We start from the raw sequence: 16,798 nt of genomic DNA on the forward strand, positions 1-16,798 counted from the left end.
GGTGTAAATAGGGAGGCTTTAAATAGATTAGGTTGGAGAAGGAGCGTGCGTAGCTGTGCTAGCCTCAGGCGGCTTGGCGCTGCAGTGAGTTATTAGTAGTTGTAGTAGTAGTAATTGCTTCAAATATGACATTGTAAAAGTAAAAAGGGCCTTGAATCCATAGTGTAAGTCTGATTTGTAGTTTGATTTGAATAAAATGTTGAATTATACCTTGATATACTTTTCAGGGGGAGGGGAGAGGGGCTTTTTAAATTTCGTTTTCCAAAAAGAAACATATGACACGTTCAGAGTAAAATGTTCCAATGTTTAAGAGTTATTTATTTTTTTTTAGTGCCTTTAGAATGAACTGGCTTAATGTTAATTAATCTTTATTTTATTTGCTACAGGTTGATTTAGTTGAAATGAATTGAGATATGGTATCATGCGGTTAAACTATGGTTAGACCTTGAACAAATTACAACAATATGATTTTAACACCATTCGATAGAGACAAATTCGCATACATATCCAAAATCGGCATCACTACTCATAGGGGAAATCGGTCAAATTTGCCCTTAAAGTAAGAAGGAGCAGGCAAAAGGCTAAACAATTTATTTCGTGATACTACTTTTCGTTATTACTTAGAATGGAATGTCTTCAATGAGGCTATTTAGGTCTTAGAAAACTAAAACGAAGGTATAAAGGGTCCATCACCAATATCACAGCCGTATTTATTCAAATTCTCCCTTAGAGTTAAAAGTAAAAGGGGTTAAATATGAAAACCAACGAAATATCCTATTTTAGTGTGCAAAGAGTCCTTTCTAGGTTTTTTTCTTTTATCGTAGATAATAAAAATTAAAAAGAAAAAAAGATTTAGAACGTAAAAAACAGCCTCAATTGCAGTATTACGGAATATAAGTTATTTGTGTCTCTGTAGAATCGGCTACCTTTTGCTGAAACCTTAAGTGGTGAAAACGTTTTTTTTTATAATTGAATCAACGGAACTAAGGCATAGAAAAAAACTTAATCGAATACCCTGCTCAGACATACGCCCTGCTGCTTCAAGATATACGAAATATGGCTCAATTAATAATGTAGCAACGTCGATATAGATGAGGGAATGAACTAGATAACTTCGGTTTCAATTATTTTCACTTTGTCAAACATAAAAAGAGATAACTTTCAAAAATAGTTGGCAACAAAGGCAGTTTCATCGTCTTCAGGCTCCATGGCATTCTGGCAGGAGATCCACCTAAATGATTTGCTAATTATAGAGCAATCCAGACCTAACTTCTTGCATGAGTATCTTTCTGAGTCACAGCTATTTAGCTTAGAGGAGCAATTCACAGCTTTTCAGAGGCTGTAATGGAGCTGGAGAAAAATCAATCATCGTTGGAACTAAGACTGTCTCTTCGCACCTAAATCCCTACTGAAGAGTATCGATACTGCTATTTTCACTCCAATCTTCGGACCCGATGACAGATACGTTGCGAGTGAAACTTTGCAGATACATGTGTGGAATGCAAATCTCGAGTATGCACAAATTTTGAAGATGTTGAGACCTTCTTATGGAAGATACGATAGCGAGTTGAGTTTAGGTCTTTACCACTCTTGTATTCATAGATGGATAGCAAAGCACGTTCTCGAGCAATAGCCATTTCTTCCTTTGTGCTCGCCTTCAGGAAAACTTGATAATTTCTTCGGAGCGCCTTGATTTCTTTCAATATACTTATACCCTTTCCTTTTCCTACACCAAGTATATGGGAAGTGGTGTCGCAACCAAGTAGTGCATGAAGCCAGTTTTCATCATGTGCATGTCCCGCGCAGTATTTATACCGCCTTGTTTTGCTTCTGGAAAATAATATATCTTGTTGAAAACGCAATTGGCATGAAAAAATAACAAACGAGCAAGTCGGTATCATCACCAATTAGCATAGTAGGAAGAATACTACGCTTCTCAACAGAAGTTTTAACAATCTTCACATCCGTTTTGCCTTCTCCATGAATAGCTTTTATTTCCTTTTCACATAAGCTTTCAGCGAGCATGCATATGAACCTCGCCTCATTTTATTTTTAAAATTGGTCCTTGGGCCTTTGAAGATATGTATCTGCAGTAAACTGTATCTCTCTTCCATTAAACTTCACATGTTTGCTTTGTACCTGGTCTTTTGTTGCAAGTCCTCCATAATATCTTTCAAAAACCAGTGTAGGGTGAGGGTACCGCATTTTTATAACAACCGACATTGGCCGAATATCATTGAAAAGCTACTTTCAATGTTCCACTGAAGTCTATGAAGAAGAGCTTCTCCCTCCAAAACGTGAAGATGGGGTCTTAGTAGTTCTCTTTTATTTGAGCGCAAGTTATCTACGTCTACAAGCTTCAAATAAAGCTTTGCAAGATCAGGCTTGATTTGACTTTTCAAGTATTTCTATGACAAGCAGTGTGTCTTCCTGGTCACTATTTTGCCTTGAGAACCCCATCTCCTTGTGTTGTTCACTAGTCCAATATTTCTTTCTTGTAAGTTCCTGCCTGAGATAGTTTACTTCAGTACAAGCAGGACGGTACATATCCCAAAGATTTAGCTGAAATTATGTCATTCTGACTCCACTAGTAAGGCCTCCGGATGTTTTATCAATCCTCGTGAATTCCTTTTCTATAACCAAATCAGATGACAACCCAGCCCATTGCCTTTCTAAGCGCTTTATCAAATGAAGGCCATCATTGCAAAAAGATCTGTAAATTTCTGGGTAACAAAGGAATGGCTTGTCCACTTTTGAAGGAAGATTCTTGCAGTCTTTACTTACTGGTTATGGCCTACTGCTGCGAGGCAGAGAAGCATGCTTTTTACCACGTGCTGATATTCTTCCCACAGAACGAACCTATCAGTCCTTAGGAACCTCTGAATTATGCCAACCATATTGAGGTACTGCATCCAAAGCTTGACTGTTCTGTTTCCGTCGACTGAAAGTTTTTCCTTCTGCTTGTCAAATACAAGTTCAAGATTTTTTAATACTTGATCTGCACAGACATCTTCCAAGCTTAGCTATCGTCGATTAGTCATTAGCTTGCAATTGATTTATCGTTATAAACTGCTTTCTCCGTCAATATTTGAGGTACTGTTTGTTAGCATAAGTGATTCTAAGGACTTCTTTCAAGCTTGATCCTTGCTAGATATGTCCTATGCAACAGAGAAATTTCATAAGAAGATGGGACCCTTCTAGTTTCAAAGCAATCTTTTTTCAAGACAAACAAACATTACCTAGATTCAGGACAAACATGAAGCTGGTGATACTTGCTAAATTTATTCGAAAGTATTTTAGATATTCATTTCCATTTTTTATGAAACCAATACCTCCAAACAGTTATTTCTTCCAACAAATTTTCATGATTTGTATTCTTTTTGCCCTCCTCCCTTGCACTTTCAGGGCAGACTTAACAGGCATGGCAACAAAATCTGTTACCAGTTACTAATCCCAGTACTCACAGAAAAGTTTGTGTGTGTGTGTGTATCTCTCTCTGTGAGTGTATGTGTATATTATACGAATTCTGTTTTTTGTTTTTGCCACTCAATAGTGCCAGTTTTTGTTGGTTCCAAGTCTTTTCTTTCTGTTTTATGTTATCTATGATCAAGAAAACCCTAGAAAGGACACTGCTTCTCGCTAAAATAAGATATATCCTTGTTTTTCGGAGATAACCCCTCCCACTTAGAACACTAAAGAGAAATTTCAAAAAATAACCTTGTTATACTGATGAAAGATGATTTTTACATGAGTTTCTTAATCTACGAACCCAATAACCCCATAGAAGACATCCTTTTTCATTATTTATCGGAAATGAACATCTAGGCTTTTGCCCCCTCATCTGCCCTTTAAGGGTGAATTTGATCCATTTTGCCTATTAGTAGCGATGCCGATTTTGGAAATGATAATAAGCATGATTTTCTATATAAAAATAATTTTCTATATAAAAACAATTTTTGTTACAATTTGTTCGAGATCTACCCTTTTCTTTGTTATGTCTTTATTTTACTTGTGGTTAAATATAGAACTTACAAATCTAGTAATGTTTTGCTGCATTCGACAAGTTTCAGTAGACCCTAACAACTTTAAGCTTATAGACTGATAAGGGATTGAAGGAATAAAGTGTTGTATTTAGGAATGGAATCAGTGTATTTAGGGACTTTTCTCATTGTTTTTCCCTTTTTCAGTTTTTTACTCTTAAGTTAAAAAACATATTTTTGTTCATTTTCTACCAGCAAAATTAATAATGAACGTTATCCAGCAACTAAAGAGGACCGAAAACAACTGCCTGTGCCAGAAGAAACAGCCTTGAAATCTTGTCTCAAGTCCGATTTTTTTTTTTTTTTTTTTTTTTTTTTTTTTTTTTTTTTTTTTTTAGTACTTGTGTCATCATATGCCTTCCGGTTGTTTTGCATCTTCTCATCAATGCAATAAATGCGCCAAATAAAGTTAAAACTAGACATTAGGGTATGCACATAATAAGAAAAGAACCATTGGTTCCTTTTCATTTAGTCAAGATGCTAATTGCGTTGAAGATAGGTTTTCTTTAATGACGCCATCTTGCTACTACTTACAAAATTGAAATAATTAATTGAAACTATTGTTTCAACAGTTATTTTCTTGATAATAGCCTATCACTAATTTGATGCTGATCAAAGCTAAACCTTTATCTTAAAGAGCAATAAGTTAGGCTAATTGAACGTAGCTTAAACTTGTTATTGCAAGTAATACTGTTTTTTTTTTCGTAGTTGATGATTTAACTTAACATGTGAACAAAAAAAGAATGGATTCTGTTGCTTCCTTTTCCTTTATTACCTAGATAATATCAACGGTTTGGTTTCTTCTTAATTAAAAATGCTCGAGAAAGAGGTGTACTTTAGTTAAGATATTCTCGATTCCTTATGTTAAACCTATTAACTTTAATGAATTTACTTTTCATTCTTTATTTAAAAACAATGGTGTCGCTGTTGAAGACAATTCCATTATTATATAATCGGAAGAACAAGGCTTATAAAGGTGGAACATGGGACATGGCTTTATCGACTATCTTAAATAATTGCACTTATTTAGTAAAACATCGAAAGAGGGATTTATAAACTAGTTCTTGTTCTTAGGCTCTAGTTTTCCAGGATTGTTCTATTCGTGTTTAAGACTGCTCTTCAAAAACAAATCAACAAAACAAAAAAAAAACAAAAAATTATCATACATATGTGAATCTTTAGAGAAAGACAACGAAAAAATGTTAAGAATGCCTCTAATTATATATATATAAAAAAAATCCTGGAGTCTGACAACTTGAAAGAAAAGATAAATATATCAGTGTATTTCAAAACCAGGTCCATGTACACAAAAAATAAATGTTTACAAAACAAGGCAATCACTAACAAAACAAATCAAAATGAGAAATACCCAATAGTAGTGAAGTGCTATTGATTTGTACCGTATCTTTTTCTAACGAAGAGATGTATGTATGTACGTAAAAAACAAACAAAACAGAAAAAAAAACAATGAGGAATAGACGAATAAATTTCAAAGAAACAAAACCTAATAGCTCATATGGCACTTGTGACGAGGTCGGAAGAGCCAAGAGCTTATACGGCATGAGCTCTAACAAAATTCTAAGAGTCAATAGATTGATTTAAAAGGAAAATCATAGGCTTAATGCCGGTTGGGATTTAAAATAAGAGCTCTGAGACATGAGTCCTTCTAAATATAAAAATTCATTAAGATCCGATTACCCATTCATAAGTTAAAAATAGCTATTTTCCTCTCCCTTCAGCATCCCAGATGGTCGAATCGAGGAAAACGATTTTATAAAGTCAATTTGTTCAGGTCCCTGACACGCCTACCAATTTTCATCGTCCTAGCACGTCTAAAACAACCGAACTCGCTAAAGCACTGGACCCCCCTAGCTCCTCCAAAGAGAGCGGATCTAGTCCGGTTACGTCAATCACGTATCTACAACATTTGCTTATTCTACCCGCCAAGTTTCATCCCGATCTAAGCGCTTTCCAAGATTTCCAGTTTCCCCATCCAACTCCCCCCAATTTTACCAGATCTGGTCGGCAATTAAAATTCGAGCTCTGAGACAAGAGTCCCTTCTAAATACCATATTTATTTAAGGTCCGGGTCACCCGTTCGTAAGTTAAAAATACCTAATTAATCGATTTTTTTCGAATTAACCCCCAACCCCCCCAAAAAGACTAGATTTAGTCCGGTTATGTCAATCACGTATCTACGACTTGTGCTTATTTATCCCACAAAATTTGATCCTGATATCTCCACTCTAAGCGTTTTCAAAGATTTCCATTTCCCCCTCCAACTCCCCCCAATATCACCAGATATTGTCGAAATTTAGAATATGAGTTCTGAGACATGAGTTCCTCCTAAATATCAAGTTTCATTAAGATCCGATCAACCATTCGTAAGTTAAAAATACTTGATTTTTTCAATTTTTCCTTTCCCTCCAGCCTCCCAGATGGGCGACTCGTGGAAACGACTGTTATCAAGATACTTTGTGCAGGTCCCTGACACGCCTACCAATTTTCATCGTCCTAGCACGTTCAGAAGCACCAAACTCGCCAAAGCACTGGAAATCCCCCCCAACTACCCTGAAAATAGCGGATCGCGTCTAGTTATGTCAATCACATATCTAGAACTTGTGCTTAGTCTTCCCACCAAGTTTCATCCCCATCTCTCCACTCTAAGCGTTTGCCAAGATTTCCGGCTTCCAATATTTCTGTTTCCCCCCTCCACCCCCCATCTCCTCGGATCCGATTCGAATTGAAAATGGCATATCTGAGACATAAGATCTTTTCGTATATCAAGTTTCATTAAGATCCTATCTCATATTCGTAAGATAAAGATACCTCAATTTTCACGTTTTCCAAGATTTACGGTTTCCCTCTACAATTCCCCCCAGTATCACCAGATCTGGTTGCACAAAATCCCTCTAAATTTCAAATTTCATTAAGATCTGATCACTCGTTCGTAAGTTAAAAAATAACTCATTTTTCCTAATTTTTCTGAATTAACCCCCCCCCCCAACTCCCCCAAAGAAAGTGGAACCGTTTCGTTTATGTCAATCACGTATCTAGGAAGTGTACTTATTTTTTCACCAAGTTTCATCCTGATCCCTCCACTCTAAGCATTTTCCAAGATTTCCGGCTCCCCCCCCAACTCCCCTCAATGAAACTAGATCTAGTCGGGATTTAAAATAAGAGATCTGAGTTACTAGGTCCTTCTAATTATCAAATTTTATCAAGATCCGGTCACTCCTTCGTAAGTTAAAAATACCTCATTTTTTCTAATTTTTCTGAATTAACCATCCCCCCAACACTCCCAAAGAGAGCAGATCCGTCCTGGTTATGTCAATCATGTACCAATGACTTGTGCGTATTTTCTCCACCAAGTTTCATCCCGATCCCTCAACTCTAAGCGTTTTCCAAGATTTCAGGTTTCCCCCTCCACCTCCCCCCAATGTCACTGGATCCGGTCGGGATTTAAAATCAACCATATTTCATCAACCTAGCTTATCTAAAAGTGGCCAAACTAGCAAAAGCTGGACAGACCGACAGAAATTGCGATCTCTATATGTCACTTGTTAAATACCTCGTGGCATAAAAACGAACTTATATATGAATCTGCACGAAATTATTTATAAAAAGATACATCTTTCAAGATGTATCGGCCCCATTTCAACATACTTAGCCAGATTCCTTAATGCCATTTTAACTCGTGATCCTTCAATCTGTTCCACCCACCTTATATCTGTCAATACTAAGGAAAAACACTAATTTATCAGATCCACCAATTCCTTACTCCCCCAAAAACTAAAAATTCCTTCATCGTCTTCCCCACATATCGCACAAGGGACTGGGGTAGCACCATAACCCCTTAAATTCCTTTTCTCTTTCCCCAATATCAATCGACCCTCTCCTTAAATTCAAAATCTATTTTATTTATTTTTCTTTCAACCTCAACTTAAAATAAACTTATTCCCCCCACGTTTCTTTCACTTTACTATACAGACTCAGAGATCCCGATGCTAATTAGAGTCTACTAGTTCATACAAATTCCTATTGCCCGGTTTCTTAGCACGTGCAACTTAGAAATGTGCGTTAAAGCAACTGACATCTGTGGTTTCACACATATCTTTCCATCAATCACATTTAACTTTGGTAGTTTTGATGTTAACTTGCATTTAAAGCATATGTTGATCTAATTTTGTTTTCATTAACCACCTTACTTACACATGTTTCACCCTAATTCAATGGTAATTTTATGCTTTGATTGTCCCCTCTGGCTAAGAAAATATGATTCTAAGTTTGAAATTGCTCAGAAAACGAAGTTTCAATGTCGTAGATTTGCTAACCAGCCCTGCCAACACTGAATTTCTTAATCTTCTAAAATAAATCGTACCTGAATTCTTAAAATTGCAGGTAAATCACGAGAAACAAAGACCATCGTTCCGATAGGTAAGGCATTCCTGCTCTTTCTCCCAATAACTTAATTTGAGATGGCCTCGGAGTTTTCAAACCATTTTTAACATCTATTCATATGCAATTCTTACATGCCTGTCTCCGTAACTGTATCGCCCTTCGAAACTTGTGGTGAGTTGTCTGATGTAGTCAACTCAGTCTGCGATGATACTGCAGCTGTTTCTGTTGAGCCGCTTTTCATCCTAAATCTCTGTTCTATATTCTGTCGCTGGATTATGTACTGACTGTTCTTTTATGTAATTTTAGGTTATAATTCTCGTAATCGTTGAAGTTCTAAAAATTGCTGACATGACCACTTTGTCTCCGTTAATTACCTTACTAACAAGATTATTTAAACTTCTATTACTCGCCGAAAATAAATTAAAAATAGTTTATTTTGTCATTGATTTTGAGTTCTTCAGTATTAAACTTAATTTTAAAATTTCATTTACCATTATTCTCCTTTCAAACCAAAAATAACTGCTTTTTCATCATTCAAGTTTTTTTTTGATTTGTCAATATTTCGGTGTTTTGCGGTGGACTAGTGATCGATGCAATATTATCGGCAAATGACTATAATTTTTCAGTCACTAGACTACAAGGTTGATTTAGTGAATTCTTGCTTAAGAAATTTTCCTGATCTTTAATCCTTCAGATTAATAAAATTCAAATTGACGTTAAACAATTTGTAGGAACACAACAAACTATTAATTGGATTTTAAGCTTCGAATATAAGGAATTCAACTTTCTTTTAGTTAAAAAAGACAGACGGGTAGACAATTCCATTTGTCAGACGAGTGGGCAACATCAAGTTGAATTTACTTCTGAAGAATATCATACAGTCAAGGCAATATTGAGAGGGTCGAGGATTTGAACAACCTCACCCTCGAAATTTTCGCCTAGCTCTTAAAAACGTAAAAAAATATATATAAATTTTTCTTAATGCATTTTTAAGTTTTTTCTAAATCCCCCCCCCCCCCTGAAAAAAATACTGGATGCGCCCTTGTACTAATTACATTGGTTCCATTATATAGATCCAAATAACTGTGGATGCTATCATTTTCATAACATGCCCCGCTACAATTTACACATGAAATGTACAATTAAATAAATTTTCTGTGGTAGTTCGTGAATTGTGAGATGGCAATGCCGTTTGAGTGAATCCAGTTGCATCTACTTCTAGTTGATCCTAAGGAACAGCTTTAGTATTGGTATTTCAGAATATACACTTCACTTCTTTTGCTTTCGTTTTCTTTAATGTTTATTCTATGTCTAAGGAACTTTTAAAGTTCAAAGCTGCAATGATTTGGTACGAGCTATTGCTCTTACCAAAATACAATTCTGTTCTCTTTCAGCTCAAAACATTCGAAGTTGCTCGAGATGTCGTGCTGAACTTGGCAGACTTATAAATAGAGGCTCGTCTTGCAAATCTTGTGGTTTGAAAGTTTGTAAAAATTGTAGAAGACCTGGAATTAAAGCGAACGATTGGTCTTGTGTAGTTTGTCATATGAATATGTAAGTTTTCTTTTTTTAATTATGTCAAATTTTATAACACGATCTTAGATTTGTGCATATACTGAACCTTCATCTGAAGGAACAAATAGATGACTTTGTGGCAATAATTAAAAAAAAGTTATTTCTGATTGAGGTAAAAAACCAAGTTGAAACTTAACATGAACATAAATTATTGTTTTACATTTTCTGCAGTCTCTATAAAACAGGTCCAAATAAATTGATTCGTTATATATCCCTATAGTCGCAGAATTCTGAAAAACAAGCGCTTTCGGGAAACTGAGCTAGGTCGAGTTTTCTTCCAAAGAATTAAAATCATATATGGCTACTAAAGTTAAATAATTTCCTGGTCAGTGAAAGATTATTGAGAGCCTTATAATTTTTTTTTCTGCAGGCTTGTTGAGGACTTTGGTATTCTCAATCCTGTTTTATTGAGTCGATATCGTGTTTTCAGCAAAGCGCTAGTTCATTATGATTCATCGAATATAGAAAAATATCTCGAGTCAGTTTAATTGAACTAGTTTTACATATATATGTTGAATAAACTGCCAACCAATAGTTTTTATTTATTTTAAATTTCAATTTCGCACTTTACTTCCATCAGAAAAACAAGATTTTTTTTAAGTTAACTTTTGATTATTTTAAGTTTTTTGAAACATATAGAATTTACCTTGCAAATCATCTTTGTCTAACTTTGTGTAGAGGCTAAAAAATTTAACTTGGGTTTTTGTTAAAATAGGGCATTAAATGTAGGTTTTACTTCTCACCTCTCTTTAAATTTTGACAATTTTTTTTGCAATTTTGTGACGTAAAGAGTCCAAAAAGTGTATTATAACCGTTATCTTCAAGGAGTTGCAGATAAAAAAAACTCAACTACTTATGAATTATTGTTTTATATGAAAATAAAGAGATAGAAATTTAGGCAAACTGAAGGACATTAGAGCAATTTTGATGAATCGTCAACGTAATTTACAGCAATTCGTGTTATTATTGTTACGATTTTTCTGCCGCAATACTGCACAGAATTTTGAACTTTTCATAAGAAACATTATTTCCACTATTTTTGCTTCATGAACCTCAACGCTTAATAGAGCTTATCATCATAATCATATTATTATGGAAAAACAACTTTAAAATTGGAAAATACTCTGAATTCAGAAAGGGAATGTTGTTATCTCCTGCCCAAAAATGATGGCCTATGTGCGACGTCAAAAATGAGTGACATGTGGATGCACACCTTGAAAGGGGGGGGGGATTAAAGTCTAATTGCAAAACTTCTCTTGGCTACATATTTCGACGCTGCTATTTTGTCCTAGTTCCACGTTTGCGCTGGAGAAGAAGAACGAAAAAAAACATGACAAACTAGGGTTTCGAGCTCATTTTCAAAACTTCTGAAAATACGATATCACAATTTATTTTGGCTATATGGATAAACATAAATAGTGTTTACCATTGTTCGTTAATAAGCTATCAGTTTCAATAACATTTTTTTTTTTTTACTGTACATGTTTTTTTAAACTCAGCTTTTTTTTCATTTGTTAATGGAGGTTGGGAGAGGAGTCTTTCAAAAGGAGTATTTTAATCATACATTTAAGGATTTCTTTTGTCATGGAGGCTGCAATGGTACACTCTTTATGGGGGTCGGATAATATTTATGGTAAAGTTTAAGATTTGAAGTTTTTAATATTATTTTATTCTGCTGTATGTCCTGTTTCATTAGGCACCTCATTTATGAATTTCAGACCATTGTTATTTTTTATAATAATTTCTTTGAGTAGAAAAATAAATAGTACCCAATATAATTAGGTTTTAAAAACACCTCGGACATTATTCTTTTCAAAACCTAGACCTTAATTTAAATAATTCGAGATTTATATTTGTTTAATTTAGGTACACTTTTCTCTGAATCCATCCGAGACATATCAATAAAAAGTGTTTTAATTTGTTTGTCATATTATAGCAAACCTTAAAGCACAACAGTATTGGAAGTTATTTTTACGTTTATTAATTCATCACTTTGTTATCGTGGAAACTAGATAATTTCTTCGAAAACTTTCTAAGAATCATTGCAATAAAATAAAATAATATATGAGAATTTCCTGTGTTTAAAATGTTTCCTACAGTACGTTCCTTAATCTAAAAAAAGTTCATTGAAATATTTTTCATGGTTCCAGAGAAAAGTGCACTTAAATGTGCAAGAAATAGATATCAGAAAATTAAGATCAAAATCTAGGTTTAAAAAAATAATGACCTAGGTATTTTTTAAATTTACTGTATTATTTTGTGTATATTTTATTTATTAAATTTTTATTTTTCAAAATGATTATTTTTTTAGATTATTTAAAAAAAAATTAGTTTACTTATTCTAAAACTAAACAATGGTCAGAAATTCCTAAATGAGGTGTGAAATGAAACAGGACAAACAGTAGAATAAAATAATATTAACAACTAAAAATACCAAATTTTTACCATTTATATTATCCAACCCAATCCAATCAAGAAATGATATGAAAAGTCATATTGTGGCTCTGAGGGCTCTGCCCCCCATAGCCGCAATTTTACTTTTCAGACAAATAGCCCGTTTTTTAACTAGATTTATTAAATTAATTAGATTTAATTTAAGATTAATTTAATTAATCTTAAAAATATAATATTTAATTGCTAGATTAATTTAATTAGATTTTAATTAGATTTGATGTTACCTAGATCAAAATAGTTGACAATTAGCTTAGGTTAATCTGACTTTAAAAAACGTTTTTGCATGCTTTTGAATTTTTAAGGTTTCTGTTCGTATGTTTCTGAATTTGAAAATTCTATTTGCTTGTTTCTTACGTTTAGAAGTTCCCCGTGTTTCTAACTTTCTGAAGCTTCTGTTCACGTGTTTCATAGTTTTGAAAATTTTGTTCGTATATTTCTAAATTTTGTAGACTCTGGTCACTTGTTTCTCAATTTCTAAAAAAACATCACGTGTTTCTGGCTTTTCGTATTTCTTTTCGTGTTTCTCTTTTTTGGAAATTCTATTCATATATTTCTGACTTGTTGAAAATTTAGTAAATTTTTTCACAGTCTGAAAATTTTTTGTGATTCTGAGATCAAATTTTTGTTTTCATGTTTCTCACCTTTTTAAATTTTGTGTGTTTCTCAGTTTTTAAAAAAAATTTTACCTTGTTTTGAATTTTTGCAAATCCTATTCACCATTTCGTTATATTCACGTGTTTTTCCTGACTTTTTTACAACAATATTTGCGTGCCTCAAAAGATAACATAAGGATATGTAACCTAGGTTAAAATAGTTAACCGCTAACTCAGTCTAATCTGACTGAAAATTCTGTTCGTGTGTTTTTTACCTTTTCAAGTTTCTAAATGTTTCTGGCTTTGAAAATTCCGATTGCTTGTTTCTTACTTTTTGAAAGCTTTGATCCCGTGTCTCTGACTTTTTTTCCAGTTTTTTCGCATGTTTCTTATTTTTCGAAAATTCCGTTAGTATCATTTTCTCAATTTTTTCAACTTTCTTTTCACGCGTTTCAGTCTTTTTGAAAATTTAGTTTCCGTGTTACTGACATATCGAAAATTTTGTTCTCTTTGTTCTCTCTTTGACTTCTTCAAAATTTTGAATGCGTTTAGAATTTTTTGAAAATTTTCTTCGTTTGCTTCTGACTTTTTCAAGTTTCTGCTCATATGTTTCAAACAATTTGAAAATTCTATTCGGGTGTTTCTGGCTTTATTTATTTTTCAAGACATCTTCTTACTTTTTGATATTTTTTCTCCGCCGTTTCATTATGTTCACGTATTTTTCTGATTTTTTGTAAACTCTGTTTGGATGTATCAAAATCTAACATGGGGATTTGTTACCTAGGTCAAAATATTTGACAGCTAGCTTATGTTAGTCTGACTTTTAGAAAATTCTTTTGGCATTCTTTTGACTTTTCAAGTTTCTCTTTGCATGTATCTGATTTTTGAAAATTATATTTACTTGTTTCTTACTTTTTAAAATTCCCCGTGTTTCTAACTTTCTCATGCTTCTCTTCACTTATCTGACTTTTCTGAAAATTCTGTTCGGATGTTTCTGACTTTTGTAGATTCTGGTCGCTTGTTTCTCAATTTCTCAAATTTCTTTTCATGTGTTTCTGGCTTTTTCGTAATTCGTTTCGTGTGTTTCTCATTTTTTGGAAATTCTATTCATATATTTCTGATATGTTGAAAATTTCATAAATTTGCTCGCATTTTGAAAATTCTTCGTGTGAATCTGAGTTCAAATTTCTGTTTTCATTTTTATAACTTTTTAAAAATATATTTTGCGTGTTTTTAAGTTTTTGAAAGTTTTGTTCGCTTCTTTGACTTTTTGCGAATTCTCTTCATTATTTTGTTATATTCACATATTTTTACTGACTTTTTGAAAACAATATTTGTGTAATTCAAAAATTCTGCTCGTGTGTTTTTGGCCTTTTCAAGTTTCTATATGTTTCTGACATTGAAAATTCTGTTTGCTTGTTTCTTACTTTTGAAAGCTGTGGTCCCATGTCTCTGACTTTTTTCAAGTTTTGTTCGCATGTTGCTTACTTTTGAAAATTCCGTTAGTATTATTTCTCGATTTTTTCAACTTCCTTTTAACGCGTTTCAGTCTTTTTGAAAATGCTGTTTGTCATTCTGACTTATTAAAAATTTTGAAAGTTTTTTTTTCTTCGTTCGTTTTTTATTTTTTCAAGTTCCTCCCATATGTTTCTGACATTTTGAAATTCTGTTCACGTGTTTCTGACTTTTGGAGAATTTTTTAAGTGTGTTTTAACTTCTTGAAAAAAATTAATGTGTTTCTGTTTTTTTCAACTTTCTGTTGACATGTTTCTGGCTCTTAGAAAATGCTGTTCGCATATTGTGTTTTCTTAATTGTTTAAAATTTTCTTCGTTGTAAACAGTTTTCTTTAGTAGTTCAACCAAGGAAAAATGGCTAAGCCCCACAAGTTGACCCTAATAACCTCAGCCTTTCACCAGTGGAACGCTTTGAGGACGATTTCAGCCATTGTATAAATGAAGAGAGTATTAATGAGGTTAAAAACTACAAAATGTCTTTCAACAAGTGGACAGACATGAAAGGCGAATCTCAAGAAAAATATTATTTTACACTAAAAATGTGCCTAACAATGTCGGTGGTTCAATTGTCTGAAACGCCCATGGTCCACAAGTTTGCTTGATATATACTTTTTAGCCATAAGATGCCGCTTGTGACGTGAAGTTATCTTATTTCTTAAGATTAAAATCTAAGTCTCTAAAAGTGATCTAAAAATATTAATAAAAACATAATAATTTTAAGCGTATGCGTCTTAAATTTCCTTCGTGTAGAAGTTACTCGAAATATACTTTTTAGGTATTAATTGGCGACAGAAGTATGAAGGTACCTTATTTCCTAGGACTGAAACCTAAGTTTCTCAAAACGATCTAACATTAGTAATAAAATCAGATACAATTTATTTGTATGTGTCTGAAATGCCCATGTTGCACAAGCTACTCGTGATATACTTTGTAGCCGTAGGATGGCGCTTGAGACATGGCAAAACCTAAGTCTTTTAAAAGGGTGTTTTTCGAAATAGCCTAAAAATAAGGAAAATTAATATAATAACGCAAAAAGAATATTTTTAATGAAACAGTATCACATTAAATATTAGTGTTATCATGGAGCAACTTTGGATGTTTAGAAGCTGTTTTGGTTAAAATAACTCCTCATCTCCTCTATTAAAAGCGCAGTTATTCTCTTCTCTTACTTTTTGGCCAGTAGAATATTCACTGTTCTACTTTGGGTCATTTCCATTTAATTTAAATTTAATGGCAGTTTAATTTAAATTTAATGGCAGTTTCACCAACAAGTTCATTGCACAAAATTATTGGTGTTATTGGGTTCAATGACTGAACCTGGACAGAGATCTGGCGCTTCAGTATCAATAATATAGCGTTCGCACGTGCTTTGCTTTTATCAGTTCATCTTATACTTGTTTGAGATAATATCAGCAAACCCCCTTTTTACTTTGCTTGCGATTCCATTGTCTATTATTTCATTATTTATGCATACGTCATTTAGACAAAATACGGTTTTTAATATTGCTACAGAAGTATTCCCCTATTCTTCCTGCCTTCTTTTGATGTTATACTACTAGAACGAGAATGAAACGATCTATCAACCAGCAACGTATTACAAGAAGTTCTAGCAAGAAGCTAGCCTGTCATTTCTGTTAGTTTTAGGTTTGCATTATCTTTGATTTCTAGTTTTTCTGGCAATGTTACTCTTGCATATCTGACGTTTAATCCGACGTTTTAACACTTGAATTCTTTTGGCACTCTCAAAAAATTCAATCTCTTAATTGTATGACAACGCACGCATATGTTTACAATGATTGCTCCATTAGTACTTGTTTAGTAGTTCAGATATTTTTCTTCATGGTCGCTCAATTCTGCCATAACTCTATCAAATGTACACTTTCTTAAAGTAATTCATTTTCACCTATAAAATAAGATATACATGTTTTTTTCTGCCAAACCACTATTAGTATTGATGAATAGCGTACAATATTTGTCTATAAAGGAACTAACACCCTTAACCAAACATACTCTCTTAAAGGAGAGGAGGGACAATCATATGATGACCAACTAAAATATCTAGGGCCGGAGAAAGCTTGTTGGGACGATTGGGCCTAATCAGTCTCCATGTTTGAAAGGGACCTGTGCAACCATCAAAATACACAATTCACTTTCGAAATTATGAAAAGTTCCTAACAATTTCAGTAAGCGTTTTATCTGGCGAGAGATTATTTTAAACGC

At 33.5% G+C, this 16,798-nt stretch overlaps 2 protein-coding genes across 3 annotated transcripts in view; one reads left to right on the forward strand and one right to left on the reverse strand.

Moving 5' to 3' along the window:
• LOC136029163 (uncharacterized) overlaps positions 1–16,798 on the reverse strand; it is a 902,097-nt gene that overhangs the window by 690,123 nt on the left and 195,176 nt on the right. The window lies entirely within an intron of this gene.
• Positions 1–16,798, forward strand: part of LOC136029155 (uncharacterized) — a 112,267-nt gene that overhangs the window by 16,745 nt on the left and 78,724 nt on the right. The window contains exon 2 of the mRNA XM_065707253.1: positions 9,836–9,995. Within this exon, the coding sequence (XP_065563325.1) occupies positions 9,836–9,995 (160 nt within the window). The remainder of the gene's footprint in view (positions 1–9,835; positions 9,996–16,798) is intronic.

The sequence above is a fragment of the Artemia franciscana genome, chromosome 1, assembly GCF_032884065.1.
Source record: "Artemia franciscana chromosome 1, ASM3288406v1, whole genome shotgun sequence".
Lineage (NCBI taxonomy): Eukaryota > Metazoa > Arthropoda > Branchiopoda > Anostraca > Artemiidae > Artemia > Artemia franciscana.